The sequence below is a fragment of the Ostrea edulis genome, chromosome 2 (assembly GCF_947568905.1).
Source record: "Ostrea edulis chromosome 2, xbOstEdul1.1, whole genome shotgun sequence".
Taxonomy (NCBI): domain Eukaryota; kingdom Metazoa; phylum Mollusca; class Bivalvia; order Ostreida; family Ostreidae; genus Ostrea; species Ostrea edulis.
In genome coordinates this window covers 3826720-3853969 of record NC_079165.1, presented here as the reverse complement: position 1 = coordinate 3853969, position 27250 = coordinate 3826720, and the positions used below count along the sequence as shown (strand labels likewise).

The 27250-nt window shown below is 34.9% G+C and overlaps 3 protein-coding genes across 4 annotated transcripts in view; 1 reads left to right on the top strand and 2 right to left on the bottom strand.

The window, feature by feature from the left end:
• Positions 1-1230: 1230 nt before the first annotated feature.
• On the bottom strand, positions 1231-9574 carry LOC125679700 (epidermal growth factor receptor-like). Its single transcript, XM_048919133.2, has 6 exons — positions 9412-9574; positions 6849-6919; positions 4056-4167; positions 1941-2099; positions 1618-1829; positions 1231-1513 (listed from the first exon to the last, which is right to left on the bottom strand). The coding sequence occupies exons 2-6, from the start codon at positions 6916-6918 to the stop codon at positions 1374-1376; spliced, it is 693 nt and encodes a 230-aa protein (XP_048775090.1). The 5' UTR covers position 6919; positions 9412-9574; the 3' UTR covers positions 1231-1373.
• Positions 9575-16371: 6797 nt separating this feature from the next.
• On the bottom strand, positions 16372-26982 carry LOC125679673 (palmitoyltransferase ZDHHC12-B-like). 2 transcript variants are annotated; one of them, XM_056157349.1, is made up of 6 exons: positions 26756-26982; positions 26392-26525; positions 23577-23716; positions 20385-20558; positions 19687-19853; positions 16372-17497 (listed from the first exon to the last, which is right to left on the bottom strand). In XM_056157349.1, the coding sequence occupies exons 2-6, from the start codon at positions 26501-26503 to the stop codon at positions 17182-17184; spliced, it is 909 nt and encodes a 302-aa protein (XP_056013324.1). In that variant the 5' UTR covers positions 26504-26525; positions 26756-26982; the 3' UTR covers positions 16372-17181. The 2 variants fall into 2 exon arrangements, with proteins under 2 accessions (XP_056013324.1, XP_048775043.1); XM_048919086.2 differs by having other exon boundaries at positions 26761-26978.
• The window catches only part of LOC125679672 (uncharacterized), an 8812-nt gene continuing 8181 nt past the window's right edge, over positions 26620-27250 (top strand). Inside the window, exons 1-2 of the mRNA XM_048919085.2 lie at positions 26620-26672; positions 27245-27250. The exon at positions 27245-27250 is cut by the window's right edge and continues 220 nt beyond it. Coding sequence (XP_048775042.1) covers positions 26635-26672; positions 27245-27250 — 44 coding nt within the window. The 5' untranslated portion in view covers positions 26620-26634. The remainder of the gene's footprint in view (positions 26673-27244) is intronic.

Below are 27250 nucleotides of genomic sequence, written 5' to 3'. Positions count from 1 at the left end.
TAATTTTTTCAGCAAAATTAATTCATTTCATGCCTAAAACTACTTTACATTTGTTTTAAATGAAACAGTTTGCGTAGTTTTCTAGTTTGAAAGGAATAAAATTATTGTATTATCTCGCGGTGCCCCGTTTTGTTTTTTTTTTTTGTTTTGTTTTTTTTGTTGTTGGTATAAATGCACACACTGATTTAATCAAGTTCAAAACTTCCAAATCTTAATTATCACTAAAATATACAAGATACAATATTTCTAGATGTTTCACTTCAAAGTAAAATGAAAGTGAAGTTTCAATAGGCGACACATGATTCAAAATCAGCGAGATTTCAGAAAATTACCATGATGTGCCTACATTTTTGTTAATAGTACATGTATATTTGTTGACCATATATCATATTGATTTCAAAGCTTGTAACTTTCGATTCCAATTGATGATAGGAATGAAATAAACTTAAATCAGCATCAATCTATCAAACCAATTAATAGGAATCAACAATTTATAGGCGGGACCGTCACATATTTTAAGCGGTAAACATGTAGGAGTTGCTTATTTCTGTTATATATGTCTTTGACGGTACTTATCAAACCTCCTTATAAAAATAATACCCCAGCAATATGAAGTAAAAATAATTTTTTAAATTGGCAGCCATATAAATTAAGTGGAGGCCGCCAGTTAAATTCGTATTAATTCTCTGCCTTGGCACAGGTCTACGCGTTCCGCAGGATGGGCAAACCAATTCTTAATTTGGACCAAAAAATCGCCACAATGACCTTGTCCTTTCATATACTAGTATGACCAATTATGAAATGATAACTTTTGCGTGAAATAGCGCATGCGAATAAGCACAAAATATTTCAAAGCACTGGTACCTCGCGATGTGGCGCACAGACAAATAAATAGATAACTCGATCGTTGCAGACTCGGTGCAAGAGAAAGAACTCTTCTTGCTAAGTGCCTACGTTTCGTAATCGTGGGTCAAATCTTCCTCTTTAAGACAATAATCTGACCAAACGCCATTAACTTCCTGCTCTCAGATGAAAATATCATCTTTGGAATGTGCTTGTGTTAGCTTACAATTGCTCTTTGCTCAATGAGTAACATTTCTGAAAAAGTTGCCAAACACGATGCGATAGATAAAGCATGCAGGCGGATATGAGTAAGGAGTTTGTCGTCTGCCAGCCTTTGCCTTTCAACCTCTGCTGGAGTGATTCATAAACTAAATACACAAAACGATATAATTCAAAACATTTAATATAACACTAACACCAACAACAAATGTAAACGGCAGTGGACCAGTAATCTCATGCGGTAGACCGGATGTGACGTAAACTTCACGGTAAAGCCATGTGGTCGTCACGGCATTACACGTCATCTTTCGTCACGTGTGTAAAAACTGTGTCTGTAACATGTCGTCTATTAAATTGCTAAATCTGCTGTCAACTTTAACACAAAATCGATACCCTGGCCCCCAGCAGCCGTCCGTTGAACACCGTAAGCTGCAGACAGCATTCTCTGAAACTAAATAGATTTTGAAAATTACCATAAGTACCGAATTATAGATTTAATACGTATGCCAATAAGCCAGAAATGGTTTCATAAAAAAAATCCGCTTTGATGCTCACCACAGTTTAGCACAGACTTGTTCCTTTTGACAATGGCTTTTTGTCGCTTCTTTCTTGACCTCCTGAAAAATCTTCGGAATTCTACACTGTCCACATAACACAAGTCTCTGTTGCTGGCAATCATTACATTTCCTCTTTGTATTGATTTCAATGACGTCAAACCAAGGTATTTTAATGTTGTAAATGCAATTGTCAATGAATTTTTCATTAATCTGTAATAGACAAAAAATATGATTTAGTTGCATGAAAATGAACTGAGATACGGTACACCATTATGATGTATCATGTACATATGCAAAAATTAAGTTATTGTTAGTTCTTACGTTTTCTTGCCACGTATTCGAATGAGATTCTTGAAGTATGATAGGTTTGTAAAGTCGGGATGATTGCCTTGTACGACTAGAAAACCAGTAATGTCCTGGACGTCCCTGAACACATTCAAAGCATCTGGATGTAGCCCCATCAAATTCAGATAAGGATCCCTGTAATGATAGAAAATAGATAATTCAAGTATCTGTCGAAATGAAATAAACGTTCCATGTGCAGTAATGCTCATCTGAGTCACATATACCTTGCCCATAGAGAGATAAAGATTTATATATCATGGACACTAACATTGTTAATCTTTAAACACATGAGCCCAGCTGCACAAAAGTTAGTTATAAGTTTAACTGACAGCTAACGCTACATGACTGTAAGGATCGATGGCCGATGTTAAATACACAGTACCAGTTAAAGTTAACTAACATTGTGTTACTGGGCCCATTATACAACCACGCTAACTCTAGCATCATGGAATAAAAGAAATCGAATTTACATTTTCACATCAATTAGTCTACCTATATTCATGTGGTAATGGAAATGAAAGATGTTAACAAATTATCCCTGTATACTAGTAGGAAAGCACACATTTAAACTCCCATTGTGAACCTACTCAGGGACCCGCCCATTGTAAACCTATTCAGAGATCCGCCCATTGTAAACCTACCCAAGGATCCGCCCATTGTTAACCCTACCCAGGGACCCGGGGGACATAGTTTGAACCAACGTGAATCAAAACTACATGGAGATGCTTGCATAAGAAATTGATACATTGTACTACCCATGTTCTTGAGAAGAGGACCTATTCCATTACAACCCTTTATACCTTTTGTGGACCCTATACTCAATTTAGTGAATTCCCTCTACTCTAGGAAAAAGTTTTGAAAATATATTTACTTATATTTCATATATGGTTTGGGGTGGGGCTTTTCCCCCCATTATTTTATTTATTCATTTATTAATTTTTGTATCATACTTAATGCCAAATTAAAGGGACTGGTTCACGTTTTTCGAAGCAAATATTTTTCATTTTTGATGTTAAAATTTAGAAATATTAGACTATAGATTTTGATCATTTAAAGTGAAAAACAAAATTTGGGGAGGAATCGTGAATCAGTCCCTTTAATTAAGTTAAGCATGACACTAGTTCTGAAGAGGAAGCCGACAATGTGAAAAGTTTACAATGACTTCACAAAGACATACGGCAATTTTTGATCATATTAACTCAGATGGACCTTTATGACTCAGAGGAGCTAACAAGTCACACTGAGAGCTTGCTGCATGGATGTCCTAATAAAGCCAAAGATGATTATTGGTGCTGGTTTTATGCTTTCTATGCATTCACTGTACTAGTATTTAATAACAAACTATATATAGCTTAAAAGTGCGGTGCTGAATTAGAGGGCGGTTACCCATTGACTGCAAACCAGCCCAGTGACGTTATTCGATGAAGTCTTTGAAATTGTTATTGACCGGGGTTTAACGCGGTGTGACAACTTAAACGCCAGTTTTCAGATCCACATGAAACATTGAAAATCATTTTACAGTTTTATGAACCATTAAATTGCTACCATTTGTTATGAGCTCAATTTTATTGCAAGAAATCTGTTGATTGAAATTTTATGAGCCATTGCCTATCTATACCACCAAATTAGGAGACTTATTTTTTGGTGCCAACAATCCTCTGAAACTACGCAGCATAAAAATTCATATTCTACGTCACTGTGCTTGGCCATGATCAATGTATCTCGTTCACTTAGCGTTATTTCGTCTATATATTTTTTTTTAAATATTTTGTTTAATTTCCTTGAAAAAAAAGTTAATCTGAGCGGCGTCTTGATTCAGAGTACGCGTACGAATGTTCTTATACAATGACAGAAATCTTCGATAAAAAATAAATGTCCAGTGTAAATACCAGATTATGTGCAAAGGATATATGCATTGACGATTATTTGTATGCAGAAGGAGGGGGGGGGGGCATTCAACTTTCAACACCCCCCCCCCCCCTGTTTACTATATCAAAAGGACCGTGGTGGATACGAGATATCACAATAGAGCACATTGAAGGCTACACATTCCCCTTCAGAATAGAGAATCTATATACAAATGATACCTACCCGTGGAATGTCGCATCATTGATTATAATATTTCCGTTAATTTTTGTGCAGCCTTTAAATCGGCGGATGTTGGAGTAATTCACATAATCCGGGTCTTGAAGTCCTCGACACACTGCAGATAGAAACAAGGCGATTGTCATTAATTGTCTTTAGAATCATTGTGCACATTCTTTATGTTGATTGTATATTATTAGCTGTGAAAGTGATGGCAGTCATTTTTTTCTCAAAATTTTTCAATGACATCTAGGACTATATTAATGACTAATAAAAACATTTATTTTGTACAAAAACAAAAGAAACCTTATAAAACTACATAAGATAACCGCTTTTAGTGTAAAGAAATATATAAGGAAGAATCGTGTCTTGCAAGACAATAATTATTTAATCACCAAAATTACACATTCATATCCCCTCTTTGAAGTTAAAAAGTCTTTGAAATACTTAATACTGGTGTTATTATTGGATTATATAGTACAGAGCAATTTTCATTGATTTCAATTTTTGGTGACAAAATGACAGCTAATCCTCTTTAAAATGTTTTTTTTTTAATGTAATACATGTGGATGTAAGAATATTGTAACATTGCGACATGCGTTGTATGTACACACCTTTGTTTCACAATATCTATCTGACTAATATCATAATGATGTACACAATATCTATCTGACTAACATCATAATGATGTACATACGTTGGAACGTACTATTGTAATATACGTATCCTGTTATAAATAACTTCTACATATAATTTAAAATTCACAGATCGGAGGTAATTAACAAAAATATGAAAATGACAAAAATCCGGCAATAAAGAGAGGGTACCCAGCTGGTAACTCAAATATGACATATGAATTTGTGAAGGGTGCATAACTGGACGGTTGGTTTTTGAGGCTGGTTTTTATTTGAGATGGGGGTGCGGGTGGGCAAGGGGGTTACCTATTTAAATTTCAGGGAAATCTAGGCATGGTATATTCAGGGAGCTTTACCAGCCCAAATCTAACCATTGATTAAATCAAATTCAGGACAAAATTTAGCACATAAAAACAGAAATTTCTGTGACTTTTGTATGTCTTTGATTTTTAATTGTAAGGAGATTTAAAACATCATAATATCTTACATTATAGGAGCTTTTTATAGATTACATTACCGAAAATTAACACGGATACTTAATTTAATGCTAATAATTTTTTTCTCTTTAATGATAATTTGATTACGCGTGGGGAGGGGGAGGGGGGGGGAGTAATAAACACGTAGATGATACGATTTACCGTTGCTTAGTTTTGTGGCTTACATGTGTTTTCTCAATGCCCGGTGGGGTTTTTTCTGTATAATTTCTTGCTCTTTCACAATTTAAGACAATATTATTCAAACACTACATCTCTTGTGTTATTGGGGAATCTGATTCAGGGTACCACGGCACGACGAATGATTTACCGAGTAATTGCTTGAGGAAATTTCTGATGATATTATTCATAACTTTCTTATCTGTTCTCTTTCAGTACTAAATCTAATTTGATATATGAATATCATTGAACGCAACTGTAAGCCAATATCGGAATAACAAAGGACTACAACCAAATAAGGTCATTCCCTGTAGAAGTGGACCGTTTTTCTGAATGAATAACACCTGTCGTAAGAAGCTTACGCGGTTCTTATCCATGCCCTTCTAAATATTTTTTAAAAGTATCACTGTACACATTCTTCCACAATTTCGGCTATTTATTTACTTACTCAGCAAAAACAACATCGCTGTGCGATATGATAACTGATTATATGTAATACCCATAATGCAATGCACGGCTTCTAGTCAATAGTGTTCAATTTCAAAAACATATTATATGATATATTATAATATTTTAACCGGTTTATCTTATATTTTCTTAATGTGAAATTGAAAAGTTATTAAGATTTTTAAATTATATATATATATATATATATATATATATATATATATATATATATATATATATATAATTTGCAATACCAATGTTGTCTCTGACATTTCTATCTCTGAATTTAAAAAAAAAGTAACGTACATATCATGTTTATAAAAGAGAAATGTGTATTGCTAATTTCTTCTCTTACAAAAGCGTTGCTCTCATATTAAAAAATCTATACTGTACTAGTATGAACTATAGATTTTTATCCTATAGATCAAATATTTCAAATAATAAACACTATATAAATGTGATGCAAGATTTGTTAAATCTTAAAATTTGTCGCCCGCTTGTTCAATAGAAGACAAATTGCAGGTTGGAGTTCAATTTTTGTATTTTGTTATTTACTACACGAACCCCGTTTATCTACGGTTTGGTCTATATAGAAGTGCTTATATCTAGAGGTGATGTGAAATCAATTTCGCGTTAATTAAATATTCGACTAATCAGGGAACCCGCACTACATGGAACCTTTCGGTGGCCCTCGGGAACATTTATATATCTGGATGGCCTTAAATCTATTTCTTGCCAATTATTCTCCTTATACTCTAAATCATATAAGTTAATATCTAAAAAACAAGATCAAAATATTTTTATACATAATTGGTAAAATAATTTGTGTACGCAACAAACTATACAGGAAAAATAACTACCTGTTTAAATGATTCCATCAACCCCGAGGGTCGCATCATCGTGGTAAATTCACATTCCAAACAAAATTCATTATCTTTGCACATTTACAGATATATAATGACACGGTGTCAAAATTACTGATTGAATTTGATAAATATGTATGGATATATTTCATAGAGAAATATCTGAAGCTCTCCGTGCAAATGAGTACGTGTTCGTCTTACCTTTCCGTCGCCGGCCTGCGTGTGAAACACAGAACAGACATCCCAGGAAAAACAAGAAATCACTCTTCATTCTGAAACGAGTTTTCAATACCTTCTTATATCCATATACTAGTATACAACAAAACTGGTTAAATGGGTCGATGTTTAAATACTTCAATATAGTGTGACATATTAAAAGTCAGAAAGCTCCCGACCATCCCATTTTGGCCCAGTGACGAGGGCTGCCTTCTACCTATTGAGCGTGAATCATTTTGTTTACATCACACAGGTATCTCTATATACATCAATAGAGATGGTTCATTTTGTAATTTTGAGGGAAATTAAATTAGATCATACATGCACATATGATTTAAAGGCTTATCTGTAAGAATAAACCGATCCTTTTACGTGACTGTCACGTCAGACGCTTCCCATTTATCTTCATTTAATGCCAACACCTGAAATTTACCTGTGTATATGAAAACACCTGACAGATTATCCCGCCGGGAAGATTTAGGGGGGTATTACATCGATCTCCCCCACGAAGATATAAACTCAGGCCACGAGATTCCATGTCGCCAAAAGCCGCGATTAATGGCCAAGGTCTCTGGCGAATTCTGGTCTTCTAATTTCATAATAATGTAATATAGAAGTCGGTTCTCTAGCATGATTGGCTTAATTACTTTGTCATTAACTCAATTGTTGGCAAAAATTGATGCTTACAGACGATGGGGAAGGCCTTGACGGAGACGGGTAGCGTTCAGCGGGTACGAACAAACAGGAAATCGGCGACATACGGAAGAACAGCTTCAGTCCGTATAGAACCTCTATCGCGCCATGGCTAAGTGTTCCCCTCGTAAATTAACCACAAATATGCACCGGGTATCGGTGAAATTTTTAGTTTCACTGTACCAACACACCTTATCAGAAAGAAAATCGACTTAGCCATCACATTAAGGAACTGCAGATTAATCTACGAGCACCTGCCCCTCCCCCGACATTTTATGAAGTAGAAATAATAAAATATTCGCATATATATGTATACTGTGATGAATGCTATGAATTTTAATATACGTTCTTATTACACTATATACGTAGAATAAGTGGCCCCATTTAATAACTAATGACGATTTAAACATCATTATAGACGCCTACCACCGATATTTCAAAAAAATGTCAGATAGGAAAAAGTGCATGTAGATATACATCCGCTAGAAAATGAAATATGGGAGTTGAACCGTTCACACTTTCTCGTGATTCCTCGCCGACTTTTAAATCATTGGTATACGTCTTATTTTGACACTGTGTTCTAATGTTGCAAAAATTGAAGGAATTTGAAACATGAAGTGCAGATGAAAATCAAGACGGACGCTACTGATCCAGGGTCACTAACGGATCTGACCGTGAATTCATGCAACTGTTCCTCCGTAGCCCCGTAATTCAAACGAGGCTTACATTGTCGGTATCACAGTTTCTACTGGCAGATGGGGTGGGGTGGGGGTGGGGGTTACCCATTTTTAGTTGAACATTTCTAAAAAAAAAAAAAAAAAAAAAAAAAAAAAAAAAAAAAGGAGAAATTTTAGGGTCTGCAATACCCCCATCTTGGGTTACATCCCCTCTTTGAAATTTTCTGGATCTGTCCCTAATTCGTACAACAAAACCACTGAAAATATTTTAGTTCACGAAGCAGAGTTTAATGGCCATGGGAGGTGAAAAGATCGGGTGGGGTGGGGGTGGGGGGGGGGGGTAGCGTTGTGACACAGAGACACGTATCCATGAGAGTTCCGTCCAAAACTCGGAACGAACGGGACATAGAATTATAACTCTCCTCAATTTTGAGTTTTGATAATCAACATCTATTTTTACTTCCAAGGCCTAATAAATAAACGTTTATTTACGAGATAAAGCACTAAATAGAGGTTTCATCAAAGAAATTGAATTGGCCGGACCTCAGCGTGTGCATCGTTTTCTTTCATGCTGATCTTATATTATCAGAAAAATTATCGACGTGTATCATGGCTTTCAGGATTGGGTCTTGCCTTGGTGGTATCAATTGATCTATAATTACATGGACTATTTCATCTGAAAGAATGTCTTTACAATAGACAAAGTGATTTGAAAGAAAACGGGAATATAAAATGTTTTCCTGACCTATGGGCGAGTTTAATTTAGGACCCGATTGATACTGCTATTGCGGTTGTCATCTCACGTTATTACTTCAAGCAGCTAAAAGTTAAACAATAAATGCCAAATAGAGGTAATTTTTTCTCTCCCAATTATCTAGTTAATAAAGAGAAAAGTTCTCCTCGCACGCCAAGTTACACTCTTTATTTTTTCAATAGAGTTTATAAATTACCAAAAAAAAAAATATTAAAAATTTCAATACACGCCATCACAACAGAACTTGTTTATAACACACTAAATGAAATACTAATAAATAGAAAGTTACCTTTTAAGTTATAAGTTATCTGACAGTTTACTATCCTTTAAAATTTATGGTTCTCGAAATAAATAAATTCATCAATTCACAATCTTCTTTTCTAATTAAAATAAAAATTTGAATAAAATATAAATCTGCCGTTACCTTAGTCCGCTGCCGAGTATCACCGCCACAATTCGATCAGTGACACCGTTAATTCTGTGCGGACGATACGGGCTGCCGACGAGCTTCCGGCCATCTGCCCACTCGGGATGACGGCGATTTTCTCCATGATTATGATTATTGATGTGTACATATGCACTGCCAGGTTCCGTACCATATGTATGCTATATATATTAAAACATCGATTGAATTTTCATTGACTTCTCTTTCTTTCTTTTCTACTCATCAGATCTTTTTTTCTTCTTCTTCAAAAGTCACCGAAAATAATCTTTACGCAAATTGAGTTGGAGGTGACTCTTTTCAATTTGTTTTTTAAATAATAATTTATCATACATTGTCTCAATACAAAGTTTATCTGAAACATTTTTTTTTCCACTACGGAACATTAATATCATAATGAACCGCTCTTTGCACAACAAGGCACGAGGATTACCTTTAGAATAGAACATGTATAATTGCATCAGAGGAAACCAATGTTTTCCCCTTAACAATAGTTTAATTTCAATCAGTATGATTGTTTTATTTGTATTTGGTCATTATACCGCTGTAAATGACTGGCTTATTTTAGAATTGAAGGTACTGTTAAGCAATATCAAGCAATTATACTGGTCATTTACTGAAACAAAGAGTTCTCGTAAATCAAATGAATGATTACCAGAAACACCAACGGCTCTCAATGAATGGATATGAATGAGAGCAAAAGTATGCGCATTAACGACCTAAACACTACCACAGAGAACTAGCGATTTCAATTCAAAACAATAAAAATAAATAGAGAATTTTACTCTTTTGGTGTTTGAGATTACTAAGCTTTGAAATGAGAGCATCTGAGGTAGCGGGTCTTCACACAACCTCCTACACATTATAAATATCCAGCTGAGAAGGATTAGGTCGCACCCATCCACGCTCAAATCTCATGCCTGCTAAGAATGATGCTGAATTTTTTTTTTATTGATAAGTCATCAAACTACAGATTTTCATACGTTTCATCATTCACCATGAGTCTCATCCTTAGAGGATAAGGCTACTTTTCGCTGAAAATATGTGAAAATAATTAAACTGTTTGACCACAGTAATATAATACTTAACCAACCCAGAAATTTAATACGGTCTTAAGATTACTGTCTGTGTTTTAAAAAACCATGCATAGTTGCTATTGTTTTAGAAATGAATCCCATTGAGGAGGCGACAAATCGGGAGAGGCGGGGGGCTCTTGTTTTATCCACCCTCTTTGCACTCTTACCCTGGTACCCGAGGCTTTCCGATGAGCAAGCACACCATCGGAAGGTTTTTGACACAAGGTCATACTCCACACTCCGGGAAGTTGGAAACGCGTTTAACACAATTAAACTCCCCCCTCCTTTTAATTGCAATGAAGATTGTTCATTACTGATTCTTAATTACAGCATGTGATTAATTGTACCCCTTTATAATTCAGCTTTGTATGAGAATCTTGCAATTGCACCTAATTAATGTAGTGGGAGGACACCATTTCAGAATTCAGTATCTGTCTATGGTTTTAATTTGAAATTCTGGAACAGGTTGGCACATCCTTGATAAAAGATACCTTAACAAAAACCGAAATCACTTACATGATCTCGCTCCAATTAATTGCTTGTTTGACGTAAACTACTATGTTTTCGTCATGTATGCGATTCCTTATTTGCTGGTGGAATCGAAATGGCCTTGAAACGGTCTGTACTTCCGGGGACTGACGAGAATCTCGGGAATACTCTTGCAATTAATTCCAATGACTTCATGGAACAGAGGCCCAGTTTTGCATTGAAGTTGGAGGAGTTGGAGTATTATCAACAAGTACTTTAAGGTCCACAGCGGGATGATATGGAACCAAATTAACATATATTGCATGTCTATACTCAAAATGATTATTGATTTATAAACGTCTGTCGTGTTAGAGCCAAGTCTCCGTGGTAAGAAACAAGAGAGAGAAAGGGGGAACGTATAACCCTTTGGATTTTGTTAGACATTAAACTACAAGTCGTTCTATCTTTTGTAAATTTCTGTTTTAAATATGCATGGTGTTACTGTAAATGTTGCTCGAGTGAATTCCAGTTAAATAATGTCCTCGCCCCCCAATGTTTTCAGAGGAAGATTATATCTCGTTAAGAAAACATCTATTTCGAAACTTTACCCTGTATACCGGTAAGCAGGGATCTGATCGTGTGAGTGTAAGAGATGTTTATGATCTTTCAAGGGCAGATTTCTAAATTTTACTTAATACGTTAGTTTGATGAGAAAAATGACGGGGCTCGAGGTGTTGTGCTCCACATTGCATCTGAAAACTGACAGCATGTAGTAATTAAACGGTCATAGACATCGGAAGCAAAATAGGCAACTCTGGACAATAAAACAGGAAATCTCCGGTTTTTAAGCAGGGTGGTTATTACTATACTAAGGGACATTGCAAACGTAGTCATAAAGAGCATGACCTTGTGTGGGCTCAGTCATTAAGTGCATGACCTTGTGTGGGCTCAGTCATTAAGTGCATGACCTTGTGTGGGCTCAGTCATTAAGTGCATGACCTTGTGTGGGCTCAGTCATTAAGTGCATGACCTTGCATGGGCTCAGTCATTAAGTGCATGGCCTTGCATGGGCTCAGTCATTAAGTGCAGGACCTTATGTGGACTCGGTCATTAAGTGCATGACCTTGTGTGGACTCGGGGGAACAGCGATTCCCATCACAGAGTTAAAAGCTGTCTGACGTGTTTCATACCGATTGTTAGGTCGTTCTTGGCTCACTGATTTTGACTACGGATTACTACATTTACCTGATCAAGATATAGGGCTCACGGCGGGTTTGACCGGTCGACAGGGGATGCTTACTCCTCCTAGACACCTGACTTCATGATGCCATTAATATTCATACTCTGATACTTACATTCACTGAATCTTTTCCCTTATATTTCTTTTGAAATTGCTTTCATCATGCAGTAAATACATGTTTGTTGCAAACTAGTTCAATCCGGTTTTCTAGTATCACCTGTTTGCAAAATCATTACCAAATATAGAATGTCATCAAAGTCAAAGGGTGCATTGGCTGTTCCATTTAACGTAACAAATGGGTCAACCATATGATATTTTAGATCATAATTCTAGTTTATATTTTTTCATAATATATAAAAATATAAACAATAAAATGTCTTTCTTTGTGGTTTCATCGGGTGATGAAGGTAGCAATCATTGCAGAAAAATCTGCTTACGCGGGTTGTGCATTTTTTCTGCAATGCTAGCTACCTTCATCACCCGATGAAACAACAAAAAAAGCATTTTAATTAACATTCACATCAGAAAAAAGATCTTGACATGTGTACTGGTTTATATTTTTGGACTAGCTGTTCATTTGTTTGCGTCAAACTATTGATAACTATGCGACCTTCACCTTTAACCCACTTATTCAAAACACCAACAATGTTGAAACTTTTGAGCTGTCAAAGAGAAGGTTTTGATATTTAGTGGGCGTTATCCTTGTGATGATGTTTCATAGATATATTACACCTACCTTAGACAACCTTTTCACTTTGAAATTGAACTTTATGTACCTACCAAAAATGTTACCCCAGACAAAATTTGTACACAAGTGAAAGGGGGCCGGGCATCCCAAGCAATCATTCCAGTTTTACATGTGATAAGAATTTATTACATAAACCACAAATTGCACTATCCCTGGTGACACTCATGTTTACATAGACTATCCCTGCTGACATTCATGCTTACTAACACTATCCCTGGTGACATTCATGTTTACATACACTATCCCTGGTGACATTCATGTTTACTAACACTATCCCTGGTGACATTTATGTTTACATACACTATCCCTGGTGACATTCATGTTTACATACACTATCCCTGGTGACACTCATGTTTACATACACTATCCCTGGTGACATTCATGTTTACTAACACTATCCCTGGTGACATTCATGTTTACTAACACTATCCCTGGTGACATTTATGTTTACATACACTATCCCTGTTCACATTCATGTTTACTAACACTATCCCTGGTGACATTCATGTTTACTAACACTATCCCTGGTGACATTCATGTTTACTAACACTATCCCTGGTGACATTCATGTTTACATACACTATCCCTGTTCACATTCATGTTTACATACACTATCCCTGGTGACATTCATGTTTACTAACACTATCCCTGGTGACATTCATGTTTACTAACACTATCCCTGGTGACATTTATGTTTACATACACTATCCCTGTTCACATTCATGTTTACTAACACTATCCCTGGTGACATTCATGTTTACTAACACTATCCCTGGTGACATTCATGTTTACTAACACTATCCCTGTTCACATTCATGTTTACATACACTATCCCTGGTGACATTCATGTTTACTAACACTATCCCTGGTGACATTCATGTTTACTAACACTATCCCTGGTGACATTCATGTTTACATACACTATCCCTGTTCACATTCATGTTTACTAACACTATCCCTGGTGACATTCATGTTTACTAACACTATCCCTGGTGACATTCATGTTTACTAACACTATCCCTGGTGACATTTATGTTTACATACACTATCCCTGGTGACATTCATGTTTACTAACACTATCCCTGGTGACACTCATGTTTACATAGACTATCCCTGCTGACATTCATGCTTACTAACACTATCCCTGGCGACATTCATGTTTACTAACACTATCCCTGGCGACATTCATGTTTACATACACTATCCCTGGTGACATTTATGTTTACATACACTATCCCTGGTGACATTCATGTTTACATACACTATCCCTGGTGACATTCATGTTTACTAACACTATCCCTGGTGATATTCATGTTTACTAACACTATCCCTGTTGATATTCATGTTTACTAACACTATCCCTGTTGATATTCATGTTTACATACACTATCCCTGGTGACATTCATGTTTCCATACACTATCCCTGTTGATATTCATGTTTACATACACTATCCCTGGTGACATTCATGTTTCCATACACTATCCCTGGTGACATTCATGTTTACTAACACTATCCCTGGTGACATTCATGCTTACTAACACTATCCCTGTTGACATTCATGTTTACATACACTATCCCTGGTGACATTCATGTTTTACAAATACCATCTTTGGTGGTATTCATGTTTTACAAAATATCCGTTTTATAATTTTATTATATCAAGGTAAAAAAAAGAACTAACATTATAACAACACTTCCTTGGATTGTGATTCTGCCTTAGTAAATTTGGATAATATATTCAGTTCACTACATACATATTCACAAACATGTAATGTCCAAGATAACATGATACAAAACTGATATGAACAAATAATTGAGCACTATAACTGCTACTTCACAAACATTCACTCCTTTCATGTCTTCTCAAATCCACATCCATCTCATTAACACCATCCATCTCATTAACAACATCCATCTCATTAACAATCATAACAAAAATCATCATAACAAAGTTATGTTTTAAAACTAGACATGTCAGTATGACACAAATGCTCCCCGCTGACGTTCACTTTTGAAATACATGTATTTGAAAGTCTCGGGATGTGAAAATAACATCGGGTGTAAATGATATCATATTGGTGCTTTTGTTCTCTTAAATCAGTTGTGAAGAGAAATTACATTAGTTTTTTACTGACATTGACGTGCAAGATGTACCTTATAATGAAATTAGTAATCATTTAAGTAATCATTTAATATTTATTGTCGTAATGAAATTATAGTGATTTTGATTGGCTGAAAAATTTGTTTGATTTCTGCATCAAAGAAAACCTGATTTTGACTTCATGTTGTGTATTGATACGTTGTATGAATTTGAAAACAAAAACAAGTTTTATTATTTAAACTCAATGTTTTAAAACATTTAAATGATAATTAAATGATAATAAATGAATCTTGTAATTCATTTCTTGATGATGTATCAAAGGAAAAATTGGACGGAAAACTTTTTCATCAATGCGTTGTGCACTATGCGCATTGATGTAGTTTTCCATCCAATTTTCTCCATGATACCTGCATCAAAACAAGAATTATAAGATTCATTTCTTAAAGAAATTAGTTAAAATTATTTAAGACAAACCAATGATGTCCCACCCCAAGGAGAAGTAGGATGGGACCTCAATACCGAGTCAATAGGGGATAAAAGTTTTACAAGATAATATAGTGAAGAAAAATTTACAAAATTCAAATGCAGAAGGGCTAAGCAGCAGCTCTTTCCTCGATGGCCGGTCTTTTCCTCAAGATGTTTATTTGTTTACTAACTGACATCTGTGGAAAAAAGTGAGAACTGGTTTGGACATTTTTAAGTCCAAGGATGATAACTCTGATGAAAGTCAAACAGGATTATCCAGTTATCATTATAAAGGTACACACTAAATATCTGCTTCATTTGTCAGTTAATTATGTATTAGCATACTAAAATTCTAATTATCATCTAAAATAATGTCAAAACAAGCCCAGAAATTCAATCAACATGAAATCGAACATGATGTAACGTCATCAACAGAAAGACTTATACCAAACATCAGCTCATTATCAACCACAAAAAAAAGTCTAAAAAACTATGACAGAAAGGGTTAATGCTATAAACCCCGACCATTTCATGGCAGGGACATAAAACATCAGTTTCACTGATCCTACAGTCTGATCCTAATCTTAAGAATTCATTTACATTCTGAATTCATACAGTCATATTTGAAATGCCGAGTAACGCAAAAAAATGTATATAAGCCTGTAAAATGGATTCCATATATACAGGTTAACATAAATTTAAATCCTCCACCAACTGCGAAAAAAGTGAACTACCATAACAAATGACAACTACACATGGAAAAGTAGCTCACATCATCATCCCCCCCCCCCCCCCCCCCCCCCCCCCCATTTTTCCAACAAAAATCATGCAATGATTATCTCAATATCATGTTAATTTATTCGCATGGTATACATGCAAAAATCATGTGATTTTCAAACAAATTTCTACAGCTTTTATCGATTCTCATGTGACAATCATACAGTATTCACATGAACATGTGACAATCATACAGTATTCACATGAACATGTGACAATCATACAGTATTCACATGAACATGTGACAATCATACAGTATCCACATGAACATGTTGTAATACTCATGCTACATTGAACTATGAATCCATGAAGAAATAATAAAGCTTACAAAATAGATTTGTGTATTTCCATGTTCTAAAAACATAAAAGTGATAGATAGCATTATTTACAAATACATGTATCAGTCTCTGTTCACTTCATTACTATCCTAATCAGAAATGAAGCTAATCCTGCTCAAAATCACAAATTACATCATAGATTATCGTCTTTCAGCCTTGAAACCAATAAGTAATTTATGTTTGTATTACAAGACTGATCACATCAAAATAGATGGCTTCCCTATAAGATATTCTGCATGAAAATTATGTGAATATTTCATGTAAATATCACATGTCTTACTTTTCATCTTGTTCTCGTGTGGAATATTTGCATGCACTTCAAGTGAATTTCATATGAGAATCATGTGAGCTACTTTGTGTGTGTATATTTACCCCCATCACATTCAGATCCCATAAATTCATTACCATTTCTCAAATAAAGAAACAAATCATAAAAGCAAGAGAATACATGCATCTTTCCTCACTTTGAATATTTCTGGGGATTAAATTAGCCTTTGTCGTTATGTACCACTATCTCCACGTCCGTTAGCACGAATTTCTACACTATTTCATCAACTTTTCTATCATACAAACACTCCCATTCTCTGTATTTACAAACAGTGAGAAAGTTATACATGTTCATAAAACACCCCTCATCAAACGGGTGGTAGCTGTCACTCAAATGTTTAAGGTACGTGATTCGTTCCCGAGAGACGAGTTCCCATGTGGTCAATCCGCGGAACATCAGGAACGTGTGGAAGCCCAGGAGACCAATCACAGTAAACCCTCCAAATGACAGGATCAACATGTCTATAAAAAACACCACATTCCTCTCCCACCAATCCTTCCAGGAGATCTCATATTGGAAGTTTGTCCTGTAAGGCAGATATCAAGGATTTTCATTTAAAACTTGAAATTCATATTTGTACATCAATTCTGAAAAGAATATAGATCTAACTGAGAAACAAAAAATCTGAAAGACTTGATGAGAATTTTAACCCAGAATCTCTTAAAGGTACATAATATGTACCAATAATCAAGATTTTTTTTTTGCTACCAAACTAACATGGTTTATGTATCTACATGTATAATGGCATTACAGTAGAGAATAACTTATGCAACATAAATTATTTAATTTCATCCAAGATGAAAATAATAGATTCAAATTTTAAATTCATTTTTGACTAATTTAACTTTTGAACATCTTCGGTTGGCCTTATTTGTTAGCATTGCACATGCTTCCTTCACACATGGCCAACAAGGAAACAATGGATTCAGGTAAGTTTTGAAATCGAGTTGATTTACTGTATGTATAGGATGTATCAGACTAAATTCATAATGCTAGATCATGTATAAAACACTAAAGGGTAGTTAGATATACACAGATCCAAAAATCTCTGGAAAAAGAGCTCGTAGTATGCTAATGGAAGACCATGACATGGTCAGCACTCAGGTTGTTTCAGGGAGAAAGTGAGTAAAAAGACAGGCTGTATTTTGAAACTATTTTCATTTATATCTCTACAATCACAGTTTTTTGTATGCATATTTAACGAGGTTTTTTTTTTGTATAATTTTATTCATAGAATACCGTAGTATTGATATCTTTACTACAATCTAACAAACAAATTGGAGTATATGTGCCTTTAATTCTGGAAAAGTGCAACACAAACTAAGTTATCAGTCACTGATGCTCAACCATCATACATCAAATACAACATGTTTTGGATTATCATCATATTCACACATTGTTCATTTTTGTAGGTAACATGTTCAAGTATAATCTCTTTATAACACTATCAATCACTTTTCTGATTAATGAGAGAGAGAGAGAGGGGGGAGAGAGAGACAGACAGAGAGAGAGAGACAAGAGAGAGAGAATCATCATCTGATATCATAGGTTTTTGCAAAATCTTTAATCAATCAAACTTTGTGCATGATAGAAATAAATCTTTTGAAGGAATTTCAGTCACTAGACACAATAAAAAACTGGCAAACTATCTGATACTGAAAGAGTTTATACTTCCTACAATAAAATCTTGTCAAGGGCAATAACTCTTACATGTATGCTGGTATTTTCACTACTGAATGTCCATTATACAATGATTTCCCTGTTTTCCCTATTAATTATATATTTTTATGAAGAAGCAGTTTTTTGAAAATGCTAAAATCAAAATTTTGTCCGTTTTCATGTCTTTTATATTATGCCGATTAACGAAAATGTGCAGTTCTCTGGTGTTAATGTCGGGTAGCAACTTCCACGTTTTCTTCGGTAATTAATACTAAGTGGAAATTAACACAGTTTTCTGCTCTAAACTCATAATAATGCGAAGTCTGTTGAGAGTTTACTCATCAATCTTCTACACACAGATTTGGAGACTGCAATTAAGTGAGAAGTGTTGCGTGTCACTGTGAATTATATTAGTGATATTTACATCTGTATATTTCAGAACCTTTAGAACAGCTGACACATAGAATCAGAGAGGGGAGGAGAGGGGAATCCCCTGTCCACTCCCTTCTTGACAATGATCATTATTTGATGTCTACCCCCCCCCCCCCCCCCCCCCCTTATGACAGTAGCAGTGCAGTGAATGAAAAGGAAGCAACTTGTTTGAAAGTTATGAATAAAAGCTATCTAGTGGAGTATGAGAATTGATAGTCAAAGACTGTCCCCCCCCCCCCCCCCCCTGACTAAAACAAATAGAATTTGGTGAAATTTTAAATGAGGCAATCGTTGAAGAAGATTCAACCCCCCCCCCCCCCCCCCCCCCCAACTTGGAATTTGAAGGTTTTTTTTATCTTATATTTGCTTGTGAAGTTTGAGAAGTCAACTACCAACCATCAAGTTATCTTCCAGCTGCCCCAACCCAACCCAACCCAACCCAACCCAATTTGAATAAGGATGATACATGCTTGCCTTGCACACTAACATGCACACGATGACTGCACTTCACAGTCTGTGACATCACACTTGATTGCATTTTGATACAATAACAATACTGTAAACCAGCTTTTAAACAAATTCTATAACAACAACAACCCATCCCCCCGGACAAGTAAAAGTTACCATGTGATGGCAAATGTCCACAGGATAAGGATGCTGGTGACCAACAGGAAGGACCAGAAGTATTTGTGGTTCCCCTCCCCCACACACGTGTCCAGCCAGGGACAGTGGTGGTCGTGTTTCCTCACACACTTTTTACAGTCCTCGCAGTGTTTGCTGCGCATCGGTTGCTGTTACAAAAACAAATTACAGTATAATATGATGATGGTGAAGTACCGCAAAGTAATTGATGATGGACAGGAGCAAAGAAAAGTAACTCATTGTTACAAAAAAATAACTTGTGTGGGTTACTTTTCTAATAGTGTGTTTCAATTATGACCCTGACTGATCATAGATAAAAGTTGTCTTACTATATTCTTAAAAAGGTTGCAAAAAACAAAAAACAAACAACAACAACAAAAACGAAGATAACGTATCTTATCTTTGGCAACCTTCGATTTAAAAAAAAAGTATTGTTAACATTTAAGGTCACTGAGAATTAGATATATTTTTTATCTTTGGATGAAATACAGAAACTTTATTTTTCATCCATATGAATCAATACATTTATCTAATTAGGACATAAAAATTAATATATTAAACTAATTAGGACAAAAAAATCAATACATTTAACTAATTAGGACAAAAAAATCAATACATTGAACTAATCAGGTACATTCAACTATTAGGAAAATAAAATTCCCTGCACACAGTCTGCTTACCTCGTTATCACAATAATCACAGTATCGGAAGCACTGCTTCAGGACATTCAACCTCTTCTCACTAGAATCTGACTGTCCAATCAGAGAGGCATTATCTGACTGATGCATCATGGGAGTTGTGTCTGACACCTCCTCCTCCAAGTCCTCAAGTTCCTCCTGTGTAGTCTTTGTAATCTAGAGAAAAGTGAAAGTACAGAAACTTGGGATACAGCCTAGTGGTAAGAATTCCATCTTCCTTTTTCTTCATAATGTAATTCTTTCATCGGAGTTAACTCAGATTACATCAATTTCATCACTGAAAGTTTTACTTGATCAATATAAGCATAGATTTAGATTACACATGAATACCATTTAACAAAGCTGTAAGAAATACTGTGTCACTGGATATCAAGCTCCAGGTAGACCAAAACTGACATTGGATGAGTTAGTAAAACGAGACCTAGAGTCTACAGGATTTGATAAGATCAATCCACTGGATTGCAAAGTATGGATAAACAAACTTCGAACTCAACAGGACAGCCAGGCCTCACCCTTGCAAAAGGATTATTTTGGCCAGGATAATCAAAATGGATGATGATGAAAACGAGTTAGAACAAGACAAAAACATAGTAAACATATTGGTAGAAAGTACACTTATGTATTTGTGTTTAGGTTTATATCCCACAAATAACGTATGGCTGATTAGTTAGAAGTCTTTTCTCTAAAAATCCCTAATAGTTATTGAAAATGATAAGTTACTATTTGCATCATCCATGTCACTATCAATATAAAGTGCGATGGTGTGCACCAAACTCCAATGGTGTGACACGTCAAAGTGCAATGTTTCACATTCATGTGCTAAAATGCGACACGCTAAAATGCAATTATGTGAGATGAATGCACCAAAGTGCGATGGTGTGACACACCAAAGTCCCATGGTAGATATTAATGCGCCAAAGTGCAATGGAGTGACATGCCTGAATGGACACAGTGTTTTGGTACAGACTGTACCAAACAGGTGGTGTTTCACCAAGATATCAATGACTTATAAATATTAATGGTTAAAAGTGCAAAATCTGTATTAATTTCCATTCAATATAGTTAGATTTAATCAATAACCAAAGAAAATGTGTATGTTGCCACATTTTTAAAGATGTCAGACATAAAAAAAACGGAAGTATATGTTAACATCAGAAAATCACACATTTTCGTTATACAGAATAATTAAAAAAGATAAAAACTTGTTGAAATGACAAATTTTAAATGTCAACAGTTAAAAAAAAGTCAATTCATAGATATATATAAATTAATTAAGGATATTTGAGAAATCATGTATAATAGACATACAGTAGAAGAAATACAAGCATAGGAGTTATTGCCCTTGACAACTTTTTTTTTAATTACAAAGAATTGATTATCTATGGAAAATATAAACTTTTTCAAAATCAATAGTTTACCAGTTTTTTTTTTATTTTATGCAGTGAATAAAATTCCTCTGAAAGATATATTTCTATCATGCGCAAAGTTTAATTTGATAAAGATTTTTGCAAAAACCTATGACATCACACGAGGATCGATTAACCTTAATTGTCGTTTTATTAAACACAAAATTTTTCAATGTGTATAGAATGTTTCGCATTATAACATACCCCCATGCAGGGATTTATTGATGTATTAAAGCATGTTTGGGCAAACAGATATTTCGACAACAAATGTACTTTGCCGTTCTCACAATCCTTTGCCCCTTGCTATTGTCCATGTCAATCTTTAAATATCACCCATGCCTTCCTCCAATATCCTGAAGGCGTTGGTGCTAGCAAAACCTCCATTGGGCCAAACGACGTTGCATTTCTTCGGTTTGATTTTGAAAGACATTGCAAATGACGTCATAATAATATGAAGCCACAAACGTTACCCCCACACCATCAGACTTTGGAATGTCAGACCATCGCACTTTGGTATGGTGCGCTTACAAATGAGAGACCATCACACTTTGGCATGCCAGATCATCGAATTTTGGCATAGCATGCCTATAGGAGAAACACCTTCGCACTTTGGAGTGACCATCGCACTTGGGCCTCCGTAACATTAACAAACCCTTCGTACTTTGGCACAGACCATCGCACTTGGCGCAGACCATCACACTTTACTATAAGTCTTGTCATTGATTCTTCAAAAGAAACGGTGACATAGTGAGTCTTTATTCATACTGTTGTGGTCATCAACAGTTTTCCCCATGACCCGCATGTGGCAAAACAAAAGTAAGAAATGGCACCCAATACACAATGCTGTTCAAGTGTCAGATCTTAATTTTGACTTGAAATTTCACAGAAAATATCACTCTCAGTCATCGTCAGCATGAAAAATCCACTAAAATATCCAAGAGTTAGAGGTAGCCAATATGATTGGGTTAAGGAGGTATGCTACACCAGAGAAATTTGATGTAGATGAAAAGTGGAGGATATGTACAACAATATTTTGAAGTTGAAAATTTTCAAATTTACTTTATTTTGTCAAAAAATACAGTTTTAATAGAAAGTAATCTGAAAAAATTTAAAACCCCTGCTGGACTCGAACCTGCGACCTACAGTTCAGCAGTCGGTATTCTAACCTACTGAGCTACTCGGCTAGGTATTTAAATGGAAAAGGAAAAGTCAAATATTGCTGATATAGATTTTTTCATCCATGTTTTTAAAGGAAGTCAGCCATTATGTAGAGTACTACCTTAAGGTAGTACTCTACATCGTCATAATGGCTGACTTCCTTTAAAAACATGGATGAAAAAATCGATATCAGCAGTATTGGACTTTTCCTTTTCCATTTAAATACCTAACCGAGTAGCTCAGTAAGTTAAAATACCGACTGCTGAACTGTAGGTCGCAGGTTCGAGTCCAGCAGGGGTTTTAAATTTTTTTCAGATTACCTTGTACTAAAACTGTATTTTTTGACAAAATAAAGTAAATTTTAAAATTTTCAAATTCAAAATATTGTTGTACATATCCTACACTTTTCATCTACATCAAATTTCTCTGGTGTAGCGTACCTCCTTAAATTTAAGTCGATTTTTAGCAAGGTTGCATATCATTTAAGTGTTGAATAAAATTGAATGAAAGAATGGCTTTCTCTTAAAATGTCTAATTATAAGTATGTAAAGAATAGTAACTCTCATTTCTAAAAGAGCATATGCCATATGTATCATGTGATGATCCTTACTAATTTTGATTGCTTCTGCTCGACATATCCTGGATTTCTTAAACATGCGATATAGTATAAGGTCAGCGATGACAGGACAAGCAGAAGATAACAACATCCATACACCAGGTCCTCTTCTTCAACAACAGCCTTCTTTAATGCTAAGAATTGAAGAGTGAAAAAAATATAGTTTGAGGTACCTTTTTCTTTCTATTTTTCAGTTGATGAATTAATCATCTTGAATTTTTATTGTACACTGTACTTCATAGTCATTCCTAATACATTGTTTACATCATAACACTTACAGACTGAATGTACACAGAATAACTGGATTAAAAACTAGTTCTTTCACATAACGCCTGCGACAGTTTAGACATACACAGAGATTACAATTCAAACGACAATGAATAAATAACCCACAAACATCAATCCCCTAGGAACAATGATGATTCCACAGTAAACGACCTTGATAATGAATAAACGACCTTGAGCCAAGATAAACACATTGGTCTTACACAGTGACATTATAAATTATATGGATTTTCCAAAGTCAATATCAATGGGTCACTTGATTATATATTTTTATAGGTATTCATGCAAGTCTACTACTGTTATCATACATGTATAGCATAATCGGGGTTCCAGAGAACTCTACAGAACCCTGGAGATTTTTAATTATTACAAGTAATGTAGACTGTTTGACTACATTGGTTATTGGTGATCGTGCAAATATAAATCAAACCAACGAATTTTCATCCATTTATAACTCATTTTATTCATCTTTAAATATTAGAGGAAAAGGCTTTTCTTCACTGCTCGTTAGTTTCTGTTATACTGATCCCAATTTAATCATTATAAAGGATTCAAAGTTCCATGATAATTCATATTTTGATTACCAGAATTATTTGTCAAATATGTTTATTTTGGACATACGAAAATTTGTTTCTTGGTTTCTTGACAAATTGCGATGTTTGACAGATGAAATGCAGAAGATTACAGAAATAAGAGTGCTGCACGGAGGAGTGCACATCTTTAGTCAATTTAATAAAACAGGTTATAGATGGATGGAAATTTGTTAGTTTGATTATTATTTGCACAATCATCAATAGGTTAAATGCCGGTAATTCATGACTGTTTGGTTCATTGTGCAAGTCATTCCCACACGACCTGCTACCTACTCCTCATACTGCGGTTCACTACATAATTCTAATCAACAATACGTATACACTTTAGGCCTTGGAAAATCTAGAGAATTCCAAAGTACGATATCATTCTAAGGAATGATAAAGGGGAAAACAAAACTTACAGGACAAAGTCCTTTTAATTTGGACGGCTGGTGACTGGTCAGCTAATTTGGACAGTTTATTAGATTGTTATTTGTACTTATGTTATGCATATCTCTGCCTCCGCGATTCAGATTTATTCTTGCGAGCAATATTCCATATGTGCTAAAGATGAAAAAAATCCAACCATAAATATTTTGATAAAAAAATTGAGATCTTTCATTTTATTTAAATATAGAGGTCTACATTGACCCTGGTCATGATTTTGGTGAATACTTATTTCAAACTTCTATACTCGAAACAAACCCCTCCACCCAACTCCCACAAACCAATATTCATGATATGGAAATTCTCAAACATAATAGCCGCAGTGGTCTAGAGGTTAAAGCGTTCGCCCCACATGCGGAAGACCAGGGTTCGAATCCTGGCCACAACAGAAGTTGTTAAAAACAGGTAATGACAGTTCTATAGTCAAACGCTTGACATCAAGTGTGAATGTCGACACGGGTCCTTGGAGATGACCTTAAAAACGGATGTCCCGTGTTAAATTGGAGTAGGTGTGGCACGCTAAAGAACCCTCACTGCTCAATGGCCGTAAGTGCCAAGTATAGGTCTAAATTTGAACCCCTTCACCGGTCTTGGTGACATCTCCATATGAGTGTAAAATTCTCGAGTGAGACGTTAAACAAGATACAATCAAACAATTTGCATACATATCTGAAGGAATGATTTATTTCACACCTTTATGGGTGTCCATATTTAAATTCTAATAGGAAAATCTGTCTGGTAAATTCAGACCCTATTTAAAGTGCATTTCATTTATCCTTCTGTGTGAACTTTATTGTTTGTATATTTAAATTTATCTGTAAGCATTTTTCAAAGGTTTCAAAAATTTTATTTACTTGCAAATTTATACAAGTTTTCTATGACTGCGATAGGTAGTCCAATTTTCCAAGGCTCGTAGCTTTTGACGGAAAAGGCCGATATGGTGTCCCTTACAGGTAGTAACTATTCATAGGTATCCGAATGTGTCATTTTTGAAACTTCTCTGTATTCTTCGCAAACAAAGGAACAAAATTAAGAAAACAACGCAAGTGATTGAGGGACTAATATATGTAATGGAAGCTTAGAAATATTTCGTCCGAATTTCCTGGTCATTCGAATTTACCAGCATTTACCCTAATTGATGTTGTCAAACAGTCTACACACCTGTAAAAATTAAAAATCTGTCGGGTTCTTTAAGAGCAATTCTCATATTAGTAGGAACGCCAAACGGGTTAAACACCTTCACCATTCATATACTTTTGAACATTATTTTGAGAACTGTTGTAAAGTGGCTCCTTGTTACAGTTAGCTATTTGACATTATTACATACAATAATATCTAAGTTAACCAGTTCCCATCCATCTATATAATGCAGGACAATAAATTCCATTATGATTCATTTCAATCTGACACTAAAGTTGGGACATTCATATATATTATTTAATATGCTGGAGAGAAGCAAGCTGATAAGTCCACCATGATTCACACAAAATGTAACTGGTACTAACTAGTTTCTTTGTAGAGAAGTGTCGCAGGAACTCCTAAGACGAGCAGAGTGTGAGTTCCTCTGATTAGAATATGACTGCCACAAAAACCTCGACGACAAAGGAACTTTTTCATGTTTCATTGAGCCTCCACATCACTGTTTATGAAAAGGAAGATATTGTAAATTACAAAATTAAAAAAACCCAAACATTTCATTGTTTAAATTGGCCTAGTGAATACAACTATACAATGTTGCTCCACAGTACATGATCATACAGTTGAAAGTTACTTCACAGTTAAAAAGGTATTCATTCTTAAAGACCATGCATATATATAAGTGGCCTACAGTATATGACATATATCAATAGGAAGCTGTTTTTCACATACTTTACCTATAATGACCAAAATGTTAATAAATTAGGCCTAATCGAATCTTAATGACACAATATTTTCTTCTGCATCAAAATTGTATTTCGAGCCCGACCAATTTTCTTTAAAAAAAATTTTGTTACGCATGAAAAGAAATCTAGCATCCTGGTTTCATAATTCAAAAATTTTTATGCGTAATTTTAACCAAACTATTAATAATAGATATTTCTAAAGACCTTAAATCTTACGAAGTGGAAACGAATCGGGCATGAAATACATTAAATGTGCACTTTGGCTATTTACACCTATTTACAGTAAATTGGAGTTTTCTTCGTAATTCCCTAAAATGATATTCAAAGATGAAAATATAATACATCATAACAATACAAAGAAAATTTTATATCTACTTTTCAAATGATTCTGGGAATAAAACATTTACAAAATATTATATTCATAAGAATGAATTTGGCTCTAATTCCATTGACATTTCCAATTTACTGAAATTAGTTGCTG

What these genes read in the sequence shown, in the direction of transcription:
- LOC125679673 (XM_056157349.1), bottom strand. Translation starts at nt 26,503, where the DNA reads ATGAAAAAGTTCCTTTGTCGTCGAGGTTTTTGTGGCAGTCATATTCTA. An exon ending in AGCAGAAGCAATCAAAATTA is followed by an intron (nt 20,559 to 23,576) that starts GTAAGGATCATC and finishes ACTTTTCTCTAG; the next exon opens with ATTACAAAGACTACACAGGA. An exon ending in TGGACATTTGCCATCACATG is followed by an intron (nt 17,498 to 19,686) that starts GTAACTTTTACT and finishes TCTGCCTTACAG; the next exon opens with GACAAACTTCCAATATGAGA.
- LOC125679700 (XM_048919133.2), bottom strand. Translation starts at nt 6,918, where the DNA reads ATGAAGAGTGATTTCTTGTTTTTCCTGGGATGTCTGTTCTGTGTTTCA. An exon ending in CGCAGGCCGGCGACGGAAAG is followed by an intron (nt 4,168 to 6,848) that starts GTAAGACGAACA and finishes TTCTATCTGCAG; the next exon opens with TGTGTCGAGGACTTCAAGAC. An exon ending in AATGATGCGACATTCCACGG is followed by an intron (nt 2,100 to 4,055) that starts GTAGGTATCATT and finishes CTATCATTACAG; the next exon opens with GGATCCTTATCTGAATTTGA.